Here is a 22834-nt window from a genome sequence, read left to right as displayed (position 1 = left end):
GCACATGTAGGCCCAATGACCCCCCCCCCCCCCGGGGGGGGGGGGGTTCCGGTAATCCCCCGGTACTCCGGTAAAATGCCGATTTCACCCGGAACAATTCCGATGTCCAAATATAGGCTTCCAATATATCAATCTTTATGTCTCGACCATTTCGAGACTCCTCGTCATGTCCGTGATCACATCCGGGACTCCGAACTAACTTCGGTACATCAAAATGCATAAACTCATAATAACTGTCATCGTAACGTTAAGCGTGCGGACCCTACGATTCGAGAACAATGCAGACATGACTGAGACACATCTCCGGTCAATAACCAATAGCGGGACCTGGATGCCCATATTGGCTCCTACATATTCTACGAAGATCTTTATCGGTCAGACCGCATAACAACATACGTTGTTCCCTTTGTCATCGGTATGTTACTTGCCCGAGATTCGATCGTCGGTATCCAATACCTAGTTCAATCTCGTTACTGGCAAGTCTCTTTACTCGTTCTGTAATACATCATCCCGCAACTAACTCATTAGTTGCAATGCTTGCAAGGCTTATGTGATGTGTATTACCGAGAGGGCCCAGAGATACCTCTCCGACAATCGGAGTGACAAATCCTATTCTCGAAATACGCCAACCCAACATCTACCATTGGAGACACCTGTAGAGCTCCTTTATAATCACCCAGTTACGTTGTGACGTTTGGTAGCACACAAAGTGTTCCTCCGGCAAACGGGAGTTGCATAATCTCATAGTTATAGGAACATGTATAAGTCATGAAGAAAGCAATAGCAACATACTAAACGATCGGGTGCTAAGCTAATGGAATGGGTCATGTCAATCAGATCATTCAACTAATGATGTGACCTCGTTAATCAAATAACAACACTTTTTTCATGGTTAGGAAACATAACCATCTTTGATTAACGAGCTAGTCAAGTAGAGGCATACTAGTGACACTTAGTTTGTCTATGTATTCACACATGTATTATGTTTTCGGTTAATACAATTCTAGCATGAATAATAAACATTTATCATGATATAAGGAAATAAATAATAACTTTATTATTGCCTCTAGGGCATATTTCCTTCAAAACTGCACATACTATTGTCAGTGAGCTTGATTGGTATTTTGAACCGAGAGTGTGATGTCCGTCCTCCAGGCATTATCGATGCTGCAATACCAGATGTAGCAGTTGCAATCGCCATTTGGCCCATGGAACGCACCTTAGCAAGCAATGCCTTGTACAGGTACGTCTTCCCAGTGCCTCCTGGACCATCAACAAAGAATATCTGGCTTTTTTGTTTATCACATGATCCATTATGTCATTGAAACCAGCCAACTGCTCATTGTTCAAACTGCTAAATAGATCTAGATGTTCTATGTCCGCGGTGATTTGCCTCTCTTCTGTTACCTCTCTGTACTCACCGTCATAAGAACCATCGGTCTCTACCAGATCCGGAAGTCCATAGTTTTTAATATCCTTTCCCATGGAATGCAACATATCCCTAATATCTCTAAGGACCATCTGCTCAAGTATTGACTCATTTGATTCATTAAGACGGTAATCCTCACACATTGATGGTAGATGTTTCTCCCACAATTGTCGGATTTCTGTTGCCTCGCAAAAAACCAATATAGCCGCAAACAACCGTCTTAGGGCACAAGGCATCTGAAATGTGGCCGCCTCTGTCATGCAATCATCAAGAGTCTTGTCGTGCTCAATGAGGCCTAAGTGTTCACATGCCTCTCTAAAGGAAGTGCACATGTTGCCATTTACTGTTTTTAAATCATCAAATGAAGTGGCACCTCGGACATGACTTAGCAGCACACACAAGTAGTACCTCTCTCCTTCAGCAGGGTGTGCGTAGACAGGTCTTCCAATCTGCGATCTGTTATTTCTTCTCTTCTGCCACTTCTTTTTTCCAGCCATCCATCTATAATGCTCTGGAAACTCTCTGTACAACAATTTCCGTGCTTGCGGAATCTTCCGGTTCATCTCAAAGTACTCGGTAAGCATGGACCTAGATGAAGATGGTCGAGCGACAACATCTTCTAGATTTTCACCAGATTTAAATGCAATTGTATGCATATTTGGCAAATGAAGTTGGAGCTGCAGCACTGATGGACTGACACCAAACATTTTAAAACCAAAAATCCTGTAAATAGCCTCTGGAGGAGATACATAGCGTGCATCCCTATATTGTCGGATTTCATTGATGATTCCACCATCATTGATTATGTCCTGCTCAAAAGCAAATGACGTCCGATCATGGCCTTTATAGATGTACTTGAACAAATACTTCACTGCCTTGATGCTCGAGCATGCTTCAACATTAATGTGGCAGTTGTATCGCATAAGCAGACAAGGGTTGTAAGGGACCACCCATCTATTGTCCAAATTGGCTCCTCTGATCCTAACTCCATGCCCATCGTCCCTCCTCCGATAGATGGGATAAGAGTCTCTCCCTTGTTGTGTGGCATCACAAAAATCTCGCGGATAATGGAACCTACATTGTCCATCAATCATGCACGGACAACTTTTTTTCAACTCACCACAGGGTCCGTGTAGAATGTGTTTGACGACCAGCTCATGCAGAACTGGGTGTTTCTCTTTGTCAGGTATCTCTGCGGATATCACCCGATCATAGTCATCCGGGGTTGCCAACTTGCTATTTGCTTTCATGATTAAAAGTATATGCTCATGAGGGAGGCCTCGTTTCTGAAACTCTGTGACATGTACATAAGCTGCGACTTGTCCGAAATGCTTACCCTTAATTAGCAAGTCCATCATATCTCGCTGTTTAGCCCTGTATACCCTTGCCACCAGGTCTGGACGGTCTTGTGGCAGTTGTCCAGGCATCAGATTAAGTGTTATCTCCTCCCAGTAGGGATTGCAAGTCATCGTGATAAAATAATCCGGTTTACCCCACCGTTGGACTATTGCCATTGCATTGAGGAACCTTCGCTGCATGTCGCGATCACCACCAGGAAACGTGCATGGAAGCACGATTCTCTTACCAATCCGATCACCACGTGACTCGCCGGCAACGATGGTGTCAACAAGACCCTGTAACAGTATACTTGGTCATGGAAAAGGCATGTTTTTCAAAATGTTGATGTAGTAGGATGTATTAGTATAAACGCAAGCACGATACCTGGTAGAGGTCAGCTCGTATAACCTTTTGATTCTCTGGCTTTGAGTACCAGTCCAGCCTCATAGTCTCAATCTTGATATACATGTCAACAGCCCACTGTTGGAAAAGGCGTCCACCGAACAAGACGATGTTAAAAAGCTTCTTCCTTACCTGTAGCTTGAAGCAGTAGTACTCCCTCGCACTAACAAATTTCCTGGATTGTGTTGCATTCACCTCATTGTCACCAAAATCCTCATCTTGGTTATCCTCATTATCATCTACAATATCGAATATAAATACAAGTATAATGGCTGGAATCATAATGATTGACAACATAAGATTTGTTTATTAAGAATAAGTGGTACACTATAATGACCGGCACCTGCATGTAAATCATTGGCATGGTCTTCATCTGGCACAAAATTCCCAACTTGTTCCCTTTCATTAATCAAATTATGTTCTGTTTTGTTGGGGGAGCAAGACATAAGTTTTTATTCACCAACACAGTAAGTAGATAATGCCATAACAATTTAATAATGAACATCATACCTGCATGTAAATCAGTGACTCGGTCTTCATCTGGCCCAAAGTTGCCAACTTGTTCCCTTCCACCCATCAAGTTTTCATCTGCTCGATAGGTGGATGAAGACAAATGTTATTATATTTATAAAGATAGTATGTAGATAACACAACAATAATGAATAGAATACCTGTATGTAATTCAGAGGCCCGGTTTTCTTGCGGATCTGAATAATGCGCCGGATATTGGTTTGTGTCATTGTGTTCCTGAACATACGGCATCCAGCGATTCCAACCTATCTCCCCACGTGGGAAAAACAGTGGATATGACAATGGATCATAGCACCCATAGTATGCTCTAATGTACAGGGCCCGGTCGCCTTTTTTGCCATGCACAACAACACTCCTGTCAAAACAATTTTGTGGGTCGCTCCCTTCAACCCATATAGCTGCCACCTGAGAAGTCGTTGGGGCATTATACCTACGTTGATCCAACTTGATATCTATGTTTAGTGAGATCTTGTACTCATCTAGATTTGGAACGGACCCAAGGCTCTTGAAAGCCCGTGCATAAGGGTTCGGCTCTAGTATTAGCAGAGTTTTACGTATGAGTTCTATATTCAGATCTGGAGACCTCTTAGCCCTGTGCACCAAGTTATGATCTGTATCATAAATATAGAGCTGCAAATGCCTAGGACCATTATCAGCCGGCACCAGATCATCAAGAGCGTGGTACAACCCCCCACATGCACGAAAGGTATATACGCCGGTTCCTGCCGCAGTGCTTACTCGACGATCAAGGGTGACTCCAAGACTTGTGAATGAGAAGTGAGAGTTCGAATACCGTATGTTGTCTCGAAAATATTTAGCATCGTCATCACCTTGACTTGTGAACAGCCGTTTCAACTCATCCGGAACCTCAGGTGTAAACAAACCTACTTTCCCCTTTCTGCAACAAAATGCAGGTCCCTCATACTGAAACCGCAATGCTCCACAGTGGAGGCAGTCCCTAACTTTTCTAAGGACGTGGTGATTTTTGGATAGGTTCATGTACACCATAGCATGAGGATCATTTGTGTGTGTTCCATCAGTGTGACGTTGTTCAACTCGGTAGGATTCAAACTCAATATCTGGAACAAAATTTGAATATTCAGGCACCATTTGTTACAGAAATGACAATATTATATTATATGGTAACTCATCATAGCAATAATGTACCTTTTTGGGCGAACATCCTAGCTTCTTCATCAGGCTCAAGGTATTCAGCTTGTAGAAGGTTTCCGTCTCCACAACATTCTGTAGTAGGCAAATATTAGTTTGTAGAAGATATCGTATATTAAAGACAGAACCATGTATGCATTAATGCGAACCATCAATATTGTTTGTGTTGCCATCCGGCTCCAGTATTCCATATGCATCATTGCCGTGGCCGTTGCCTGACAGAATATTCAGCTTGTAAAATGGGAAAGACTGAGCGATGAATGAAAGGAATGAACCAAGTAGTAGTCAATTAAAGCACCATTATAAGTGTCGATGGGATTGTGTCCACATGACGGCGCAGTAAGTATGTTGTCTGGGCTCATCCTCCTTCGAGAGTTTTGTATCCGATACGTATCATTTGTGTGTAGCCAATCACAATCTTCATCAGCTACAGAAACATTGAGTGGCTGTCAGTTAGGAAATCAAAGTTTGGATAAAAAGTGTTTTATGTACTGTGCATCACCTGTTTCGTATTGATTTTGTTCTCCAGCTGTAAGGACTATTGTTGACGATTTGGCTCGCCTCCGCTTGTCACGTAGGCTTTGCAATATCCCTTGCTTATGTTGCTCATACCTGGCATTTTCCCTCTGCCTCTTGAGTGCTTGTTTTGCTTCTGTATATCAAGTGATAATTAGGTATAAGACAAATTGAACAACCATTGTTTTTTACTCGGTATGATAGTTAATATGAGCCACAATTGACTACCATATGAATTGCTTCCTCTGTAGGCTTGAAGTGGCGGTCGTAACACAGTCAGTTGGGAGGACCCAACGCCAGAGTCAAAATTGTTGACATTTTCTTTGTTAGAAACGGCTGTATCTGGTGTTCTTAATGAAGCTGGACCATGAAGTGGAGTTAGATCACTCATTATCACATCAACAGGTATGCCTGCATCATAATGGTATGTACAATATCAGTTGTTGACACACAAACGCCGGTGGGTGACACACAAATATCAGTTGTAGGACAACACATGACCTTCAGCGGCTGTTGTGTGTTGTTGGTGGGTGACAGCAGACTGCACACTTGGCCTCTCCACAGTGTCTAAATCTGTCAGAAATAACACTTAATCAACATGATTTTACTTGTCATTCACGACATGCATGATAAAGGACAGGTAAAATGGAGTAACCAGGTGACATGGCCCCGGATGGCTTTGATGGAGTGTTGGTTCCAGTTACAATAGCGGTGGTAGCCTTCTTATGATCCCTTGCCTCCTGTCGTTTTTTTAATATTGCATCCCTATTTAGTGCATACCTCTCCCTTTCCCTTTGTCTCTTCCGCTCTTTTGGATCTGTTGGTTGACCTGCGGGGCAATGACATATGCTGGATTTACAAGATATAAGTAGGCAAGAGTAGGTGATAACTGTATATTTACCTGAATTGCTATTGTTTGTCACGTCCTGAAAGGGAGTACGTACTCCACTACGCTGAGAAGATGCCATATTGTCTTCTCAATGATTTTTTTTGTGAATTTCAACCCTTCGGCAACTCAGTTTGACATGCTGATCATGATTGTACTTTAAGTATGACATTTCAGAGTACAAATTATAGAATGTCAGATTAAAAGAGCAATTACATCTATCTTTTGCCTCATCTTCCACCTTGCAAATTAATCTGATCTAACCTGTGCACTGGCAGGGGTGATGACACCGGAGGTAGGGCAGCACGCCGGCTGGAGGCCGTCCACCGGGTGGAGGACGTCGCGGGCGCCTGGGGCGAGGGCGGCATCGCGAAGATGCCGGGGTGAGGAGAGGCAGCAAGTTGGGTGGAGGATGTCCAGCGGGTCGAGGACGTCGCGGAGACCAGGGGCGAGGACGGCGGGGCGGCTGGCCGAGCGAGGCGGGGCTGATGGCCGAGGGAAAATAATGTTTGGTCTTTTAATAGTAAGTATAGATATAGATATAGATAATAGATATAGAATAGAAGAATAGAAGTATAGAAGCCCCGGTTCCCTCCTTCGGCCATGGGTTGTCAAAAAACTCGGAAATTGTATCCAGAGTCCAAGACACGTTCCATCTTCGTTTTCTTTCTCCTCTTTCCCCACTAGACAAATTGTGAAAACTTTCATAGAAATTTTAATGGATGCTTATCAAGCTAGTATATGCAAACTTACCCGTTTTGATGTTGAAATATGTCTTCCATGTACCATCAATAAAAGAAATCGCCACACATGACCACACCCAAAACACTATGAAGAGACGGACAATGGTCAATCTCACCAACTAGAACGCATTGGAAATAAAACAAATGTTGAAGCGCGATGATTCCCGCAGCTAGGCTATAACTCCCCGTCGCGAGAATTTCTCCATGACAATCCGCCAATCTAATCCGCCAGTTCCAAAATATAAGGTGTGTTAATGTTTTTTGCGAGTAAATTACATCTAGGTCCACCTAGCGACAACTACAAGCACTGGACCGAGTCGAAGGCGTGCCGCCGTCCTTGCCCCTCCCACATCGGAGTCGGGCAAAACTTGTTGTGGTAGATAGTCGGAAAATCGTCGTGCTAATACACCATACGACCAGTGCAACAGAACAACAACCTTATTCTATCTTCAAGAAGCCGCATCTCCATCGTTTTCTTGAGCACGGCACAAACCCTAACAAAACTGAAAGAAACACCTAAAAACGAAGCCCTCTCGCTGGCAAGGATCGGGATCCATCGTGCCTCGATGATCCTATAACCATAGGAGAAGAGACGGACCGGTGGGGGTGCCGGCCGGCAAGAGGTGGAGGAAACCCTAGCTGAGAGCCCACAGGGTACTCAATCGTACCCCTATAAACTGGGTAGCTCCTTTGATCGGAATTTGTAGCTGTACTTTTCAAGTCTTGATTTCTTTCATAATTTTTGGGAATTGGTTTTATATGATGGAGAATATATGCAACAAATTGTTGCTCGTTATACAAAACCATTGCAAAAGCGAAAATGTCATTGCTCATTATAAAAAACCATTGCAAGAGCGAGAACAGCATTGCTCATTATACAAAACCACTTCGAGAGCGATCGGTTTTACCCACGACACCTTGGTGCTCATTACTGGGAAACAGATATGTGGGACCCGCCCGTGGGGTCCGAGGCGGCGAAAAAATGGGCACACCGGGCCTATGGATAGACCTTACATGCCGGGCCCACCTTGGCCACGGAACAACGGCTCAACCAGTGCATCGAGCACGTCCGCGCCGCGTCGCCCGCTCCTCCTCCTCCTTCGGACCCCTCTGCTATGAAGTCCAACACCTAGGCCTCCAGCCCCCGCAGCACGCCGCCGCGCCGCCACGCCGTCGTCCACGGCGAGCCGCGGCACCCCGCTTCCTGTTCCCTCGTACGCGTTGATTGCTGGCACCGCCGTCATGTACGCGCGGGCTCTCGGATCGAGGTACTGCATCATGTCACGCCGGCAGGACGGGCACGACGGCGCCGTGTGAAACCACTCGAGGATGCAGCCTCTGTGGAAGGCGTGCGAGCAGCCGGCCAGCCCGGTGACGCGGCGGCCGCCGCCAGCCAGCTCCTCCATGCAGATCGGGCACATCGCCGCGCCACCCTCAGAAGCACGCCGGACGGCAGCATCCGTCGTCGCCTCGGCGGCCTCGCACGACAGCAACAGCGCCTTGGCCTCGTCGTACACGCTCGTCAGGTTCACATGCATCCACACATGGCAGGCGTAGCTCCCGCCGCCCGCCGCGCCGGCCACGATGCTCTCCACGAGACCCGCGGGCACGAACTCGTCCCACTGGCATTCCTCGGTACGGTGTCCGCCGTTGTACAGCATGAGGCGCGGCAGCACCGCCATTAGCATCCGGCGGATGGCGCCGCGGCAGGCGCCCTCGCTCTGGAGCACGGCGGGGCCGCCGTCGACGGGGAGCGTGAGCTCCTTCCCGTCCAGTTCGTCGTAGTGCACAGTCCTCCTCGTCCTTCGTCCCCCTATGACGAGATCCTCGTTGGCGATGAGCACAGAGCACCACCGGAAGCGCACGGTGCACGCCTGGTCGCGCGGCATGGCCTCCAACTCAACCGGTCGCGTCATCTTTGAGTCTATGATTTCCATGAAAGGCTGCTCGCGCTGCGGCTGCGATCCTACCGCCATTGTTGCAGCTACCCAAAGTTTGGGATCCAGTGGTGAACTCGTGATGGCTCGACGTGGAACTGGAGGTTAGGTTATATGAAGCCGGCCGATCCGAATAAGAGTTCCTATCGGAGTCCTAGTCCTACTCGAAAAAAGCTGATGAAATCAGAAGAGGTAAGGAGATCCCGTTGTTCCGTGATCGTATATATAACGCCGATCGATTCCACGTATCCAGATTTGCCACCACGCGAATCCGAACAGTCTCCCAAATTCATCGAGAAAACAAACTATGGCCCGTCGCGGCGCCGTCAAGCGGCGGGCGTGGTCTGATCTCCCGCCCGACCTCCTCGCCGCCATCCACCTCAGGTGCCCCCCGCCGTACGACCGCGCGCGCTTCGCGGCCGTCTGCAGGTCATGGCGAGCCGCCGCGTCGTGGCACCCGGCGCGGCCCCCTCTCCCGCTGCTCTTCTCCTGGACCGGCGACCGCAAGCGTGACCGGAATATACGAGCGTACAATCCCGTGGACGGCAGGGCCTTGCGCGTCCTGCTGCCCAAGATCCTGAGGGGCAAGAAGTTCGTCGGGTCCTACGACGGCGGCTGGGTCGCCGCCACGTCAAGGCGCGAGCGCCACTCCCAACTCCTGATCGTCAATCTCTTCTCTAGTGCCCAGGTGGCACTCTCCGACAATCAAAGGAGCATCGTCTGTGCATGCCCGGATGCCTTCGAGGAGCCAGACAATGCTCGCATCAGTCGGGCGCCGGTTGTAAAAGTCATCTTCTCCGACGACCCTACCTCGAGCGGATGCATCCTCGCCGCCATCACCAAGAGGTGCAAATTAGCGCTTTGCCGGGTTGGCTGTCCCGAAAACATCTGGACGACACGAGGGTGTGGCCTGTACGCGGAGAGGGAGCTCGTGGACATCGCTTTCTGCAACGGCCAACTCTTCGGGCTCACGGTCGGTGGCTGTGATCTGTACAAGTACGTCATCGACCTCAACGAAAATGGCGCTCCGGTGATCACCTCGGCTCACCAAATGCAACGAATCCCCTTTGTACATGTGCCTGGGTGGGACTATTGCCCTAGATACATTTTTGAGCTGTGCGGCAAGCTAGCAGTGGTGTCAGAGGCCAATGCGGCACCCAAAGGCTATAAAGCTTGCTGTTTTAAGGTGTTTGAGCTCGAGGATACACCGGGCAGAAATATATGGGCAGAGGTAACCACATTGGGGGAACATGCCTTGTTCTTGGGGCCACAGTCCTCTAAGTTGGTGCACGCGTCGACGGCGGGCCGGCATGGTAGGTTGGAGGAAAACCGCATCTACTATCATATGCGACAACAGGACAGCCTTGCTAGACACAAGGAGTGCTTGATGAAGTTGGGCCTCGGCAGCTGCAACATCTATCGGGAAAACCAAGGTATGAATCAACGCATGGAGAGGATCACCTCGGAGGGATACCATTACAAAGATGATAATGGTAATGGTTGCATGTGGCTCCTGCCTTCGGAGTTATGTTAACTCATCAACAATGTGTGTGGAGTATTCTATTATTCCTATTTTATTATCAGTTTTGCTAAAGCACATCTAAATGTGCCATAAGTATTGCACATCTAAGTCCTATGTTATTGATCTTACGTCGAGATTTGTGTAGATATTTTATTTTTCTTTTTTCTTTTTCTTCTTTGTGCTTGATTCACTCACTTAGATGTGCAATAACTAGGGCACATCTAGATGTGCCCTAGACACACCCATTTATTATTATATGGTTAGCGTACTTGAGAATTTAGTATTTGTATTTGTACAAAGATAAAATTACAGCTCCAATTAAAAATAATTTACAACTGTGCAAATATGGGTTGCACAATTGTACACAAGTATTTACTATTTAGATAAATGGCCGATTCACGAAGATTGCAAATTTCTTTCCACCACAAGCCTATGTTTTTTATCTAAAAAATAAGCGAGGAGAACCCCATTACACTTTATCATTTAGTATTAATAAAGGGTAGTTGGTACGTTCACTTCGCTTCCGGTCTTAGGTCCCCTCCCACCACAGTAGTTGGTACGTTCGTTTCGCTTCCGGGCTTAGGTCCCCTCCCACCGGTTTTCTCCCCTACCGCAGGTTACTGCATTCCCTCCCATCAAATTTATCCTCACCCTCCCTACATATACAATCCTACAAGCACATTAACTCAATCAAATCACAAAAATCTCAACTAAATAAAAGGACGGGGATATAAGTACCTAATGTTCGGTGTTGGGACCTCTCAGACCGAACGAATCATTCGCTGGGAACGATCGAAGGAATCACACGAAAACATTCAGTGTGGGAGGAAGCCCGGACCGAATGATGTCTCCTGCCCATCTAGAATGGACCCAGGTAGGTCAATACCAAAAAAACTCGAGCACAACCCAGTTTGCCTACTGTTGCATAAAAAAAGCCCAAAAACCAATAAGAAAGAATGAAGAAAACAGAAAAAACCATACAAAAACAGAGAAAAGTCTTACAATATATAGAATTCCAGAGAAAATCTAGAAATTCATATATGTATAAAGAATGCCATGGATTACTTGATAAAAATGATCATTAACTAAATTTGCCACTGTCCCATAGAAAACTAATATTGCCATGTTGCAAAAAAAGAGAGAAATTTGCCATGGTCCTAAAAACACGCATTAATGGCAAAAAAATGAATAAGTTTACCATGGTGACAAAAAGTGGGGCAAATTTGCCATGATGCATATGTGATGCTTGACGTGATGGATAGAGATACAACATTAAATGCAAAAAAAGTGCAAAAGTTTGTGATGATGGAAATTTTAGTGTCAAAAAATGATGGAAAAATCACCATGCTACATACTCCCCATTTCCATGATGGTAAAAAAAAGAAATCATAAAACTAAATTGCCATGGATGTAAAGTAAACTTTGTCGTGGCAAAACAAAGGAAATTTGCCATAGTCCGTAAAGTGAATTTGCCATGGGCAAAAAAACTATAATTTCCATGAACGATTGAACTAAAAATGCCATGTATGATAAAGTAAATTTGCCATGCATGTGAAAGTAAATTTGCCATGGCAATGAAGGTAGATTTTGGCATGGCAAAAACATGTAAAAAAGTTGCATGTCAATGAAGGTAAAATTGCCATGGCAAGCAAAAATAAAACTTGCCATGTTCTTAAATTGTAAAATGTTATGAGGATCAAATCACCATGGTAAAAATGTATATTAAATTTGCCATGTTACTTAAAAAATAGAATTGCCATGGGTTGTGGAATAAATTTGCAATATAAGTAAGGAAAAAGATAGCCATGTTCCATGTCAACACATTAAGGTTTAAAAGTTGCCATGAGTGTAGACTTTGTTTCATGTACATGGCAAGTGGGAGATTTTTTTTCTATCTAAAGAATATATTGCAATGTGGCACCAGGCATATGGTTTTTTTTCTATCACATGTAAGTACCATTTTAGTAATTTTTGTCATGATAGAAAAAGAGACATGGTTAAAGTTGCCATGGCAATAAAAAGGTAAAATTTTCCATGATACCGAAAATAGACATGGTAAAGTTGCCATGGCACTAAAAAGGTAAAATTTGTCATGATACGAAAAAAAAGAAATTTGCCGTGATATGAAAAAGAGACATGGTTAAAGTTGCCATGGCAATAAAAAGGTAAAATTTGCCATGATACGAAAAAGAGAAATGGTAAAGTTGGCATGGCACTAAAAGGTAAATTTTGCCATGATGCGAATTATTATTATTTTTGCCATGATACGAAAGTGACATGGTTATTGAAACAAAGAAACATGGTAAATTTGACATGGAAATAAAAATGTAAATTTTGCCATGATACGAAGAAAATAAATTTTCCATGATACGAAAAAGAGACATGGTAATTGAAACAAAGAGACATGGTAAAATTGCCATGGCAATAATAAAGTAAATTTTGCCAGGATACGGAAAAAAGAGAAATTTTCCATGACAAGAAAAAGAGACATGGTAAAGTTGCCATGGCAATAAAAAAACTAATTTTTTGCCATGATAAGAAAAAAAAGGAAATTTGACATGGTAATTGAATTAAACTTGCTGTGGTCCATGAAAATAAGTTTGCCATGTTAGAGAAAATATATGAAAATTATTCTTCAGTAAAATTACAACTTCCCTTGAAGTAGTATTACCATGATACGAGGAATAAAGTTTGCCATGGTCCATGAATTAAAATTACCCATGGTATTAAAAAATGAAACTGCCATGGTGCATGAAGTAAGTTTGCCTACATTACGTGTATGACTATTACAAACAAAAATCTAGAACTTGCCATGGTTTGTAAAGCAGAAATGTGTGCCAAAACTTGCCATGTAAAAATGAATTGGAAGAATGCAATTTTTTGCCATGATGTGTAAAAACGAATCGGAAGAGTGCAAAGTTTTGGCCATGACATAAAAATTGCCATGGCATCACTATACTTCAAATTAATTCACATGGAAAAATTGCTACCATGGGGGGATACAATAGCAAACAATTAATATGGTCATTGTCAAAACCTGCAAGTCTAACAAACACACACCATTTTACATTCATTGCAGAAGCCGTATGAACAGAAAAAAGGACATATATTTCTAGCATGAACTCAATTTTTTTTATTTTTTCTAGAATCCATTGTCATGTGGACATAATTTTAGTTACCATTGTATCTCACAGAACCTCAATTCGACAAAATCATTTCTAACAAGTAAAGGTACAGAACAAGGACCGTAGAACAATCAGGTATGTCTCACGAATCACTCTGAAAAAAATCACGTATGGCAGTAATCTTACCATTTCACATAGCAAAATGGGCTACGGGCAGCCCAGGCAAGGCTGCGTGCGTGATGCAACTTCCGCACGAGGCGTCGGCTCTAGTCAACACGGGGGTTGCGCAGAGGCTTCACGGCGGCGTGGCTCGTGCAGCGTCTGAAGAAGGCAAACATCTGACTGCAGCCTCTGGGGTGGGCTGTGACGGACGGTGACGGGACGCGCCAGACCGGAGCTCCAAGGTGGCGCTCATGGTGGCCAACATACGAGAGAGAGAGAGAGAAGGTGAGAGAGCTGGAGGAGGAGGAGGGAGCGGAAAGAGGAGGAGAGTGGAACAACACGGGCTGCCTAAATTTGTTGAGAGTTGTTCTTCTTGAAGCAAAAATAAGCTAGTGGTGACCTTTTAAGGAGAAAATAAATAAATTTGGAAAGATTTGCTAACTAGAGAATCCCAAATGAAAAAGAATCTTCGTGCATATGACTTTTGGGGGTCTACTAGAGATGTCCTTACAGCGTGTTTGTTTTCTATCGCTAAACACATTACCTTTTCATCCATGCTTGTTTTACTGGAGCACACACATACGTGCATATGGCTATTAAAATTGGATGTGGGTAGGTTTCAATCGACTTAGACTTACAAGTCCCAGTCGAGTGACTTAACATATAAAAAGAAAAAGGAGATTTTGCATTAATCTTCATGCAAGATCTCATAAAATATAGCATTGACTGAAACATTATTTAGTCTTAGCCGACTGAGATTTAGCAACATCGATTTAAAGTTCATTCATATCATCTGGAGCATCTTGTGGATTCATTGCAAGTTGATCCGAAGATATACACTTACTTCAACATGTGCCATAGACGGCACATGTCGGGAACATGGTGCATCATGTCGCGCCGGCACGACGGGCACGACGCCGCCCTGTGGAACCATTTGAGGATGCATCCTCTGTGGAACGCGTGCGAGCAGCCGGGCAAAGCCACGACGCCGGCACAGCCGGCCGCCATCTCCTCCATGCAGATCGCGCACTGAGCCGCGCCAGCGCAACCGCCGAGAGTGCCAGAACCAGCCCGTGCCCCGGCGGCCGCGTCCTCGCACGACAGCAGCAGCGCCTTCGGCTCGCTGTACACGCTGGTCACGTGCACGCGCATCCAGACGTCGCACACGTAGCTCCGACGCCGGCGAGCACCCCCGCCGGCCACAACTAGACCATCTTCACGCGCCACGCGGGCGACGATACGGGCGACAAGCCCAGGGGGCACGAGCCGGTCCCAGAGCTCGACGTCGGCGGCACGGTAGCCGTAGTACCCCGCGAGCTGCGGCAGGTCCGTCAGCATCCGGCGGACGGCGGCGCGGCAGGCGGGCTCGCTCCGGAGGACGGCGGGGTCGTGGACGGTGAACCGGCGCGCGGCCGCCTTCTCCTGGCGCCTCGCGTTGGCGGCCTTGCGGTGGCCCTGCCGCAGGGTGGTCCCGCCCACGAGGTGCGTCTTGGTGGACAGGCGCACGGAGCACCGGATGCGCACGACGAGGCACGGGCGCGGCTCGCCGTGTACTGCGCGCGACGGCGTCGCCCTGGCCGTGGCGTGCATCTTGAACCGCGTCATCCTCGAGTGAACTTGCACCGTGGAAGGTGACTCGCGCTGCGATCCCATCGCCATTGTTGGAGCAATGGGGTTTGGGAGGTTTTGGCTGGACGTCGAGGTTGGCACTTGGCAGCATATGAAGCCGGCAGTTCGGTTCGAACTCGGACTCGCGTCCGCGCGCACTGTTCACCAGGCATACCTTGATCGTGACTTCGCGCTCAACGACAACAAAGCACGCTAGATAAACCGGCACGTGCTAGTGGGCCGGCACATTGACCTCTTTTTATTCTTTTTTTAGGGCAGACCGGTTTGTATTCAATTCGGTATAGCGTGCTACTACTACAAGTGACTGGACCGACCTTTTTAGAGCTTTAAAAAAACTGGCTAGGAAAACCGGCTAGTGTGCAAACTTTCAAAAATGTGCCAGATTTGAAGAAAATGTTTCTGAAATTTAAAACATGTTGAATATATTTTAAAAATGGTTTAGAATTGTAAAATGTCAATAATTTTTATAAAACAAATGTTCATAAATTTGGAAAACAAATTTCCCCTAATTTCAAAATATTCATGAATTTGGAAAAAATAGCAAACTAAATACGTTCTTGTATTTGGAATTTAAAAAATCACATTTTTGAAAAATGTGTAGTCATTTATAGAAAGTGCTAACAGATAAAAATTATAAAATGGTAAAAAAGAAAAAGTAAAATAAAAAATAACCTGAATATGAGAAAAATAAAAATAAAAACATAAAAAAGGACAGAAAACCGATCAAACCAGCCGAGTAAAAGAAAAGAAAAAGCATGCACTTGGCCGGCTCATATAACGTCTCGGTGTATGCCTTTTATTGACTGCCAACGCGCTACATACGGAATAGGATTTAAGGAGGGCTCATATTTAGCACATGATGCGCTGGTGAACTAGCCAGCGCGCACCCCCTCCCTTCCAGTACGCCCTATTGAGCCAGCTCAAGAGCAGGGCAGCAAGCCCCCTGTTTTTCTGTTTTGTTTTTTTTGCCTCGTAATTTTATTCCAAAAGCAACCAAATTTAAATAAAATTACAAAAAAATTCTGGAAATAAAAAAACTTTGGATTAAAAAAAGTTCATGATTTTGGAAAAATGTTCCCGTATAGAAAGAATGTTTATGAATTTGAACAATTTTTTTTGAATTAAGAAAATCTTCATAAATTTTTTAAACATGTTCACAAAATTCAAATATGATCGTGAATTACAAAAATAGTTCAATGATTCAAAAAAAAAGATCATTGTTTCAAAAAAATTAAGCATTTAAAAATATATACATCGATCTCAAACAATTTTATTGATTTAAAAAATATTCGCCGATTCATTAAATCTTAATGGATTCAAAATATGTTGTCTGATTGAAAAGAAAGTTCACAATTTTAAAAAGTTTCATAAGTTTAAAAAAATTCACACTTTAAAAAATGTTCACAAAATTTCATTTTTTCCAAAGATGTTTGCCAATTTCAAAAATGTTTTCGGTTTTAGAAACAATTAAAAGGAAAAAATGAAATATAAAGAAAGAAAAATTAGAAGGAAAAAAAATAAACCGGTTCTTTGAAAGCCGAGTGGGAGAAAACCAGACTGGGCCAGCCCATGCTGTGGACGTGGGTATGCGACTATGCGTTAGGTCGCTAGACAACGACCTACACGCTGAATAGGAATGGCGGATTTGCGTGCCTAATCACTGACGTTGATGCTAATTTTTCTCACCTTTGGTGTTGGTCGAGCGCACCGAACTAGTTAAATGGGCCCGCCGCATTTTGGCACATAGACTGCAATGTAGCGACCACTAGACTTAGGACTGGTTGTCTCCTAAAAGCTGGTATTTTTTGTGTCTCAGTTTACTGATTGTTTAGAAAAGATCCCTAAACTCCAAACGAGGAAGGGATGAGCCTCGACATCTCAACGAGAAGTGGTTCAATGACGCGGAGTTTACACTTTGATGAAGTCGTAAGTACCCCCCCCTCCCAAGGTAGTGATACTAGTCACATCGGCACCCTTCGGCACGAAGGCATCCGTGACGATGTCACGCTTGGCAAGCGCACTCAGCGACATTGACATAAAATGGGTGCATTGACTCTGCCCTCCTCCTTCTCCCTTCCTATAGGAGGATGTCAAGGTCAGCGTCGATGATGTAGAGAGAGAGAGAGAGAGGTGAGGTGGACGATGATGTGGCGAGGTCAACAATCAAAATCAAACCACATCGGTGCAAAAACCATCCAAAGCAACCCAAGAGGCGAAAGATATCTAGTTTCATAATTGAGAAAATAAGTTTTTCACTTAACGAATCATTTCTAACTACTGATAAGGTTGAGGGATAAAAAATATACTTTTTTCGAAAAGTATTGAGTGTTTTTTTAGAACCAAGTGGTATGATTTTTCTTTGGGAAGAAATTCCTTATCTATTCATAATCAATCATGATAATACAAAAAAAATCAGGGTGAAAAATGACAACCATGTACATGGATCACCTAGCTACGACTAAAATCACTGGAGCAAGCCCTGTTGGAAATATGCCCTAGAGGCAATAATAAATTAGTTATTATTATATTATATTTCATTGTTCATGATAATCGTTTATTATCCATGCTAGAATTGTATTGATAGGAAACTCAGATACATGTGTGGATACATAGACAACACCATGTCCCTAGTAAGCCTCTAGTTGACTAGCTCGTTGATCAATAGATGGTTACAGTTTCCTGACCATGAACATTGGATGTCGTTGATAACGGGATCACATCATTAGGAGAATGATGTGATGGACAAGACCCAATCCTAAGCCTAGCAGAAGATCGTGTAGTTCGTATGCTAAAGCTTTTCTAATGTCAAGTATCATTTCCTTAGACCATGAGATTGTGCAACTCCCGGATACCGTAGGAGTGCTTTGGGTGTGCCAAACGTCACAATGTAAATGGGTGGCTATAAAGGTTCACTACAGGTATCTCCTAAAGTGTCTATTGGGTTGGCGCGAATCGAGACTGGGATTTGTCACTCCGTGTAAACGGAGAGGTATCTCTGGGCCCACTCGGTAGGACATCATCATAATGTGCACAATGTGACCAAGGAGTTGATCACGGGATGATGTGTTACGGAACGAGTACAGAGACTTGCCGGTAACGAGATTGAACAAGGTATCGGATACCGACGATCGAATCTCGAGCAAGTACAATACCACTGGACAAAGGGAATTGTATACGGGATTGATTGAATCCTTGACATCGTGGTTCATCCGATGAGATCATCGTGGAGCATGTGGGAGCCAACATGGGTATCCAGATCCTGCTGTTGGTTATTGACCGGAGAGATGTCTCGGCCATGTCTGCATGGTTCCCGAACCCGTAGGGTCTACACACTTAAGGTTCGGTGACGCTAGAGTTGTTATGGGAAATAGTATGTGGTTACCGAAGGTTGTTCGGAGTCCTGGATGAGATCCCGGACATGACGAGGAGCTCCGGAATGGTCCGGAGGTGAAGATCGGTATATTGGACGAAGGGTATTGGAGTCCGGAATTGTTCCGGGGATATCAGGTGATGACCAGCGTGTCCGAAAGGGGTTTCAGAGGCCCCAGCAAGCGTTGGGGGGCCTTATGGGCCAAGGGGAGAGGGCACATCAGCCCACTAAGGGGCTGAGCACCCCTCCCACCCCATCTCACGTAACCAGGAGAGGTGGGGGCGCCACCCCTAGGGCAGCCGCCCCTCCCGGCTTGGGGGGCAAGTTTCCTAGGGGGTGGGGGCGCCCAAACCCATCTAGGGTTTCCCCTGTGGCCGCCGCCCCTCCCCTAGGGAACCCTAGGGCGCCTCCCCCTCCTCCCTTCCCCCTATATATAGTGAGGTTGAGAGAGGGCAGCCGCACCCTTCCCCTGGCGCAGCCCTCTTCCTCCTCCAACACCTCATCCTCCTCCGTAGTGCTTGGCGAAGCCCTGCCGGAGAACCACGAGCTCCATCACCACCACGCCGTCGTGCTGTCGGAGTTTTCCCTCAACTTCTCCTCTCACCTTGCTGGATCAAGAAGGAGGAGACGTCTCCCAACCGTACGTGTGTTGAACGCGGAGGTGCCATCCGTTCGGCACTAGGATCATCGGTGATTTGGATCACGACGAGTACGAGTCCATCAACCCCGTTCACTTGAACGCTTCCGCTTAGCGATCTACAAGGATATGTAGATGCACTCTCCTTCCCTCGTTGCTAGATTACTCCATAGATTGATCTTGGTGATGCGTAGAAAATTTTGAATTTCTGCTACGTTCCCCAACAGTGGCATCATGAGCTAGGTCTATGCGTAGTTTCTATGCACGAGTAGAACACAAAGCAGTTGTGGGCGTCGATATTGCCAATTTACTTGTCGTTACTAGTCTTATCTTGATTCAGCGGCATCGTGGGATGAAGCGGCCCGGACCGACCTTACACGTACGCTTACGTGAGACTGGTTCCACCGACTGACATGCACTAGTTGCATAAGGTGGCTAGCGGGTGTCTGTCTCTCCCACTTTAGTCGGATCGGATTCTATGAAAAGGGTCCTTATGAAGGGTAAATAGAAATTGGCATATCACGTTGTGGTTTTCGCGTAGGTAAGAAACGTTCTTGCTAGAAACCTATAGCAGCCACGTAAAAACTTGCAACAACAATTAGAGGACGTCTAACTTGTTTTTGCAGCATATGCCTTGTGATGTGATATGGCCAAAAGGATGTGACGAATGATATATGTGATGTATGAGATTGATCATGTTCTTGTAATAGGAATCACGACTTGCATGTCGATGAGTATGACAACCGACAGGAGCCATAGGAGTTGTCTTAATTTATTTATGACCTGCGTGTCAACATAAACGTCATGTAATTACTTTACTTTATTACTAAAGCGTTAGCCATAGTAGTAGAAGTAATAGATGACGAGAAAACTTCAAGAAGACACGATGATGGAGATCATGGTGTCATGCCGGTGACAACGATGATCATGGAGCCCCGAAGATGGAGATCAAAAGGAGCAAAATGATATTGGCCATATCATGTCACTATTTGATTGCATGTGATGTTTATCATGTTTTACATCTTATTTGTTTAGAACGACGGTAGCTTAAATAAGATGATCCCTCGTAATAATTTCAAGAAAAGTGTTCCTCCTAACTGTGCACCGTTGCAAAGGTTCGTTGTTTCGAAGCACCACGTGATGATCGGGTGTGATAGATTCTAACGTTCGAATACAACGGGTGTAAGCCAGATTTACACACGCAATACACTTAGGTCGACTTGACGAGCCTAGCATGTATAGGCATGGCCTCGGAACACGGAAGACCGAAAGGTCGAGCCTGAGTCATATAGAAGATACGATCAACATGAAGATGTTCACCGATGTTGACTAGTCCGTCTCATGTGATGATCGGACACGGCCTAGTTGACTCGGATCATGTTTCACTTAGATGACTAGAGGGATGTCTATCTGAGTGGGAGTTCATTAAATAATTTGATTAGATGAACTCAATTATCATGAACATAGTCTAAATTGTCTTCGCAGATATGTTGTAGATAAATAGCTCGCGTTGTAGCTCCCTGTTTCAATACGTTCCTACAGAAAGATTAAGTTGAAAGATATTGTAAGCAATGATGCGGACTAGGTCCGTAGTCCGAGGAGTGTCCTCACTACTACACAGAAGGCTTACGTCTTTGATGCACCGCTTGATGTGCAAACTCCTACAACGTTGTCTGTGGATGTTGTGAACACCTGACAGACACATCCTGATGACTACTTGATAGTTTAGTGCACCATACTTTACGGCTTAGAATCGGGATTCCAATGATGTTTTGAACGCCATAAGACATATAAGATGTTCCAAGAGCTGAAATTGGGATTTCAGGCTCATGCCCGTGTTGAGAGGTGTGAGACCTCTGACAAGTTTTTTAGCCAACAAGATGGAGGAGAATAGCTCAACTAGTGAGCATGTGCTCAGAATGTCTGGGTGCTACAATCACTTAAATCAAGTGGGAGTTAAACTTCCAGATAAGATAATGATTGATAGAATTCTCTAGCCACTATCACTAAGCTACTAGATCTTCGTGATGAACTATGACATGCAAGGGATGGAGTTGATCCCGAAGCTGTTCGCGGTGCTTAAGACCGCAAAAAGTAGAAATCAAGAAGGAGCATCAAGTGTTGATGGTTTAACAAGACCACTGGTTTCAAGAAGGGCAAGGGCTAGAAGGGAAACTTCATGGATGGCAAACCAGTTGCCGCTCCAGTGAAGGAACCCAAGGTTGAACCCAAACCCGAGACTAAGTGCTTCTATTGTAAGGGGAACGATCACTGGTAGCGGAATTACCCCAAATGCATGGTAGATAAGAAGGCTGGAAACTTCAACAAAGTATATACGTGTTATTAATGTGTACCTCACTAGTACTCCTGGTAGCACCTGGGTATTGGATACCGGTTCAGTTACTATTATTGGTAACTTGAAGCAAAAGCTACGGACTAAACGGAGACTGGCTAAGGGTGAGGTGACGATGTGTGGTGGAAGTGTTTCCAAAGTTGATGAGATCACCATCGCACGCTCCATCTGCCTTCGGGATTAGTATTGAACCTAGATAAATGTTATCAGGTGTCTACGTTGAGAATGAATATGATTAGATCATGTTCATTGCAATACGGTTATTCATTTAAATTAGAGAGTAATGGTTATTCTGTTTACATGAATAATACCTTTCATGGTCATGCACCCTATGTGAATGGTTCATTGAATCTCGGTCGTGGTAATACACATGTTCATGCCAAAAGATGTAGAGTTAATAATGATAGTACCACTTTCTTGTGGCACTGCCGCTTAGGTCATATTGGCATAAGATGCATGAAGAAACTCCATATCGATGGATGTTTGGAGTCACTTGATTTTGAATCACTTGACACATGCGAGCCATGCCTCATGTGCAGGATGACTAAGACCCCGTTTTCAGGTACAATGAAACGGGCAAGTGACTTGTTGGAAATCATACATGCTGATGCGTGTGATCCAATGAGAATTGAAGCGTGCGGTGGATATCGCTATTTTTTCATCTTCACTGACGATTTGGGTAGATATAGGTATATCTACGTAATGAAGCACAAGTCTGAAACATTTGAAAAGTTCAAGCGATTTCAGAGTGAAGTTAAGAATCATCATAACAATAAGATCATGTTCCTACGATCTGATCAAAAGGGGATTTTCTGAGTTATGAGTTTGGCAATCACTTAAGACATTGTGGAATTGTTTCACAGTTGAAGCCACCTGGAACACCACAAGGTAATGGTGTATCCGGACGTCGTAATCGAACACTATGAGATATGGTGCGATCTATGATGTCTCTTATCAATCTACCATTTTCATTTTGAGGTTATGCGTTAGAGACAGCTGCATTCACTTTAGATAGGACACCATCTAAGTCTGTTGAGACGACGCCGTATGAACATTGGTTTGGCAAGAAACCAAAGTTGTTGTT

The 22834-nt window shown here is 44.8% G+C and overlaps 2 protein-coding genes across 2 annotated transcripts; one reads left to right on the top strand and one right to left on the bottom strand.

Annotated features, from left to right (window-relative positions):
- Positions 1 to 1066: 1066 nt before the first annotated feature.
- LOC147981259 (uncharacterized) lies at positions 1067 to 6676 on the bottom strand. The gene is made up of 16 exons (XM_087515917.1): positions 6537 to 6676; positions 6288 to 6429; positions 6042 to 6215; positions 5888 to 5959; positions 5615 to 5797; positions 5373 to 5522; positions 5169 to 5297; positions 5020 to 5085; positions 4868 to 4945; positions 3841 to 4779; positions 3680 to 3757; positions 3513 to 3590; positions 3152 to 3408; positions 2766 to 3063; positions 1422 to 2321; positions 1067 to 1263 (listed from the first exon to the last, which is right to left on the bottom strand). Exons 2-16 carry the CDS (start codon positions 6352 to 6354, stop codon positions 1067 to 1069), a joined length of 3666 nt encoding a protein of 1221 aa, XP_087372043.1. The 5' UTR covers positions 6355 to 6429; positions 6537 to 6676.
- A 2516-nt stretch (positions 6677 to 9192) lies between these two features.
- Positions 9193 to 10486, top strand: LOC147981258 (F-box protein At2g26160-like). The gene has a single exon (XM_087515916.1). It carries the CDS (start codon positions 9260 to 9262, stop codon positions 10484 to 10486), a length of 1227 nt encoding a protein of 408 aa, XP_087372042.1. The 5' UTR covers positions 9193 to 9259.
- The last annotated feature ends 12348 nt before the right edge of the window (positions 10487 to 22834 follow it).

This window comes from Triticum urartu, chromosome 3A (assembly GCF_056163025.1).
Source record: "Triticum urartu cultivar PI428250 chromosome 3A, HENAU_Tu73, whole genome shotgun sequence".
Classification (NCBI taxonomy): domain Eukaryota; kingdom Viridiplantae; phylum Streptophyta; class Magnoliopsida; order Poales; family Poaceae; genus Triticum; species Triticum urartu.
Note: the sequence above shows the minus strand (reverse complement) of the source record. Positions and strands in the feature narration are given on the sequence as shown.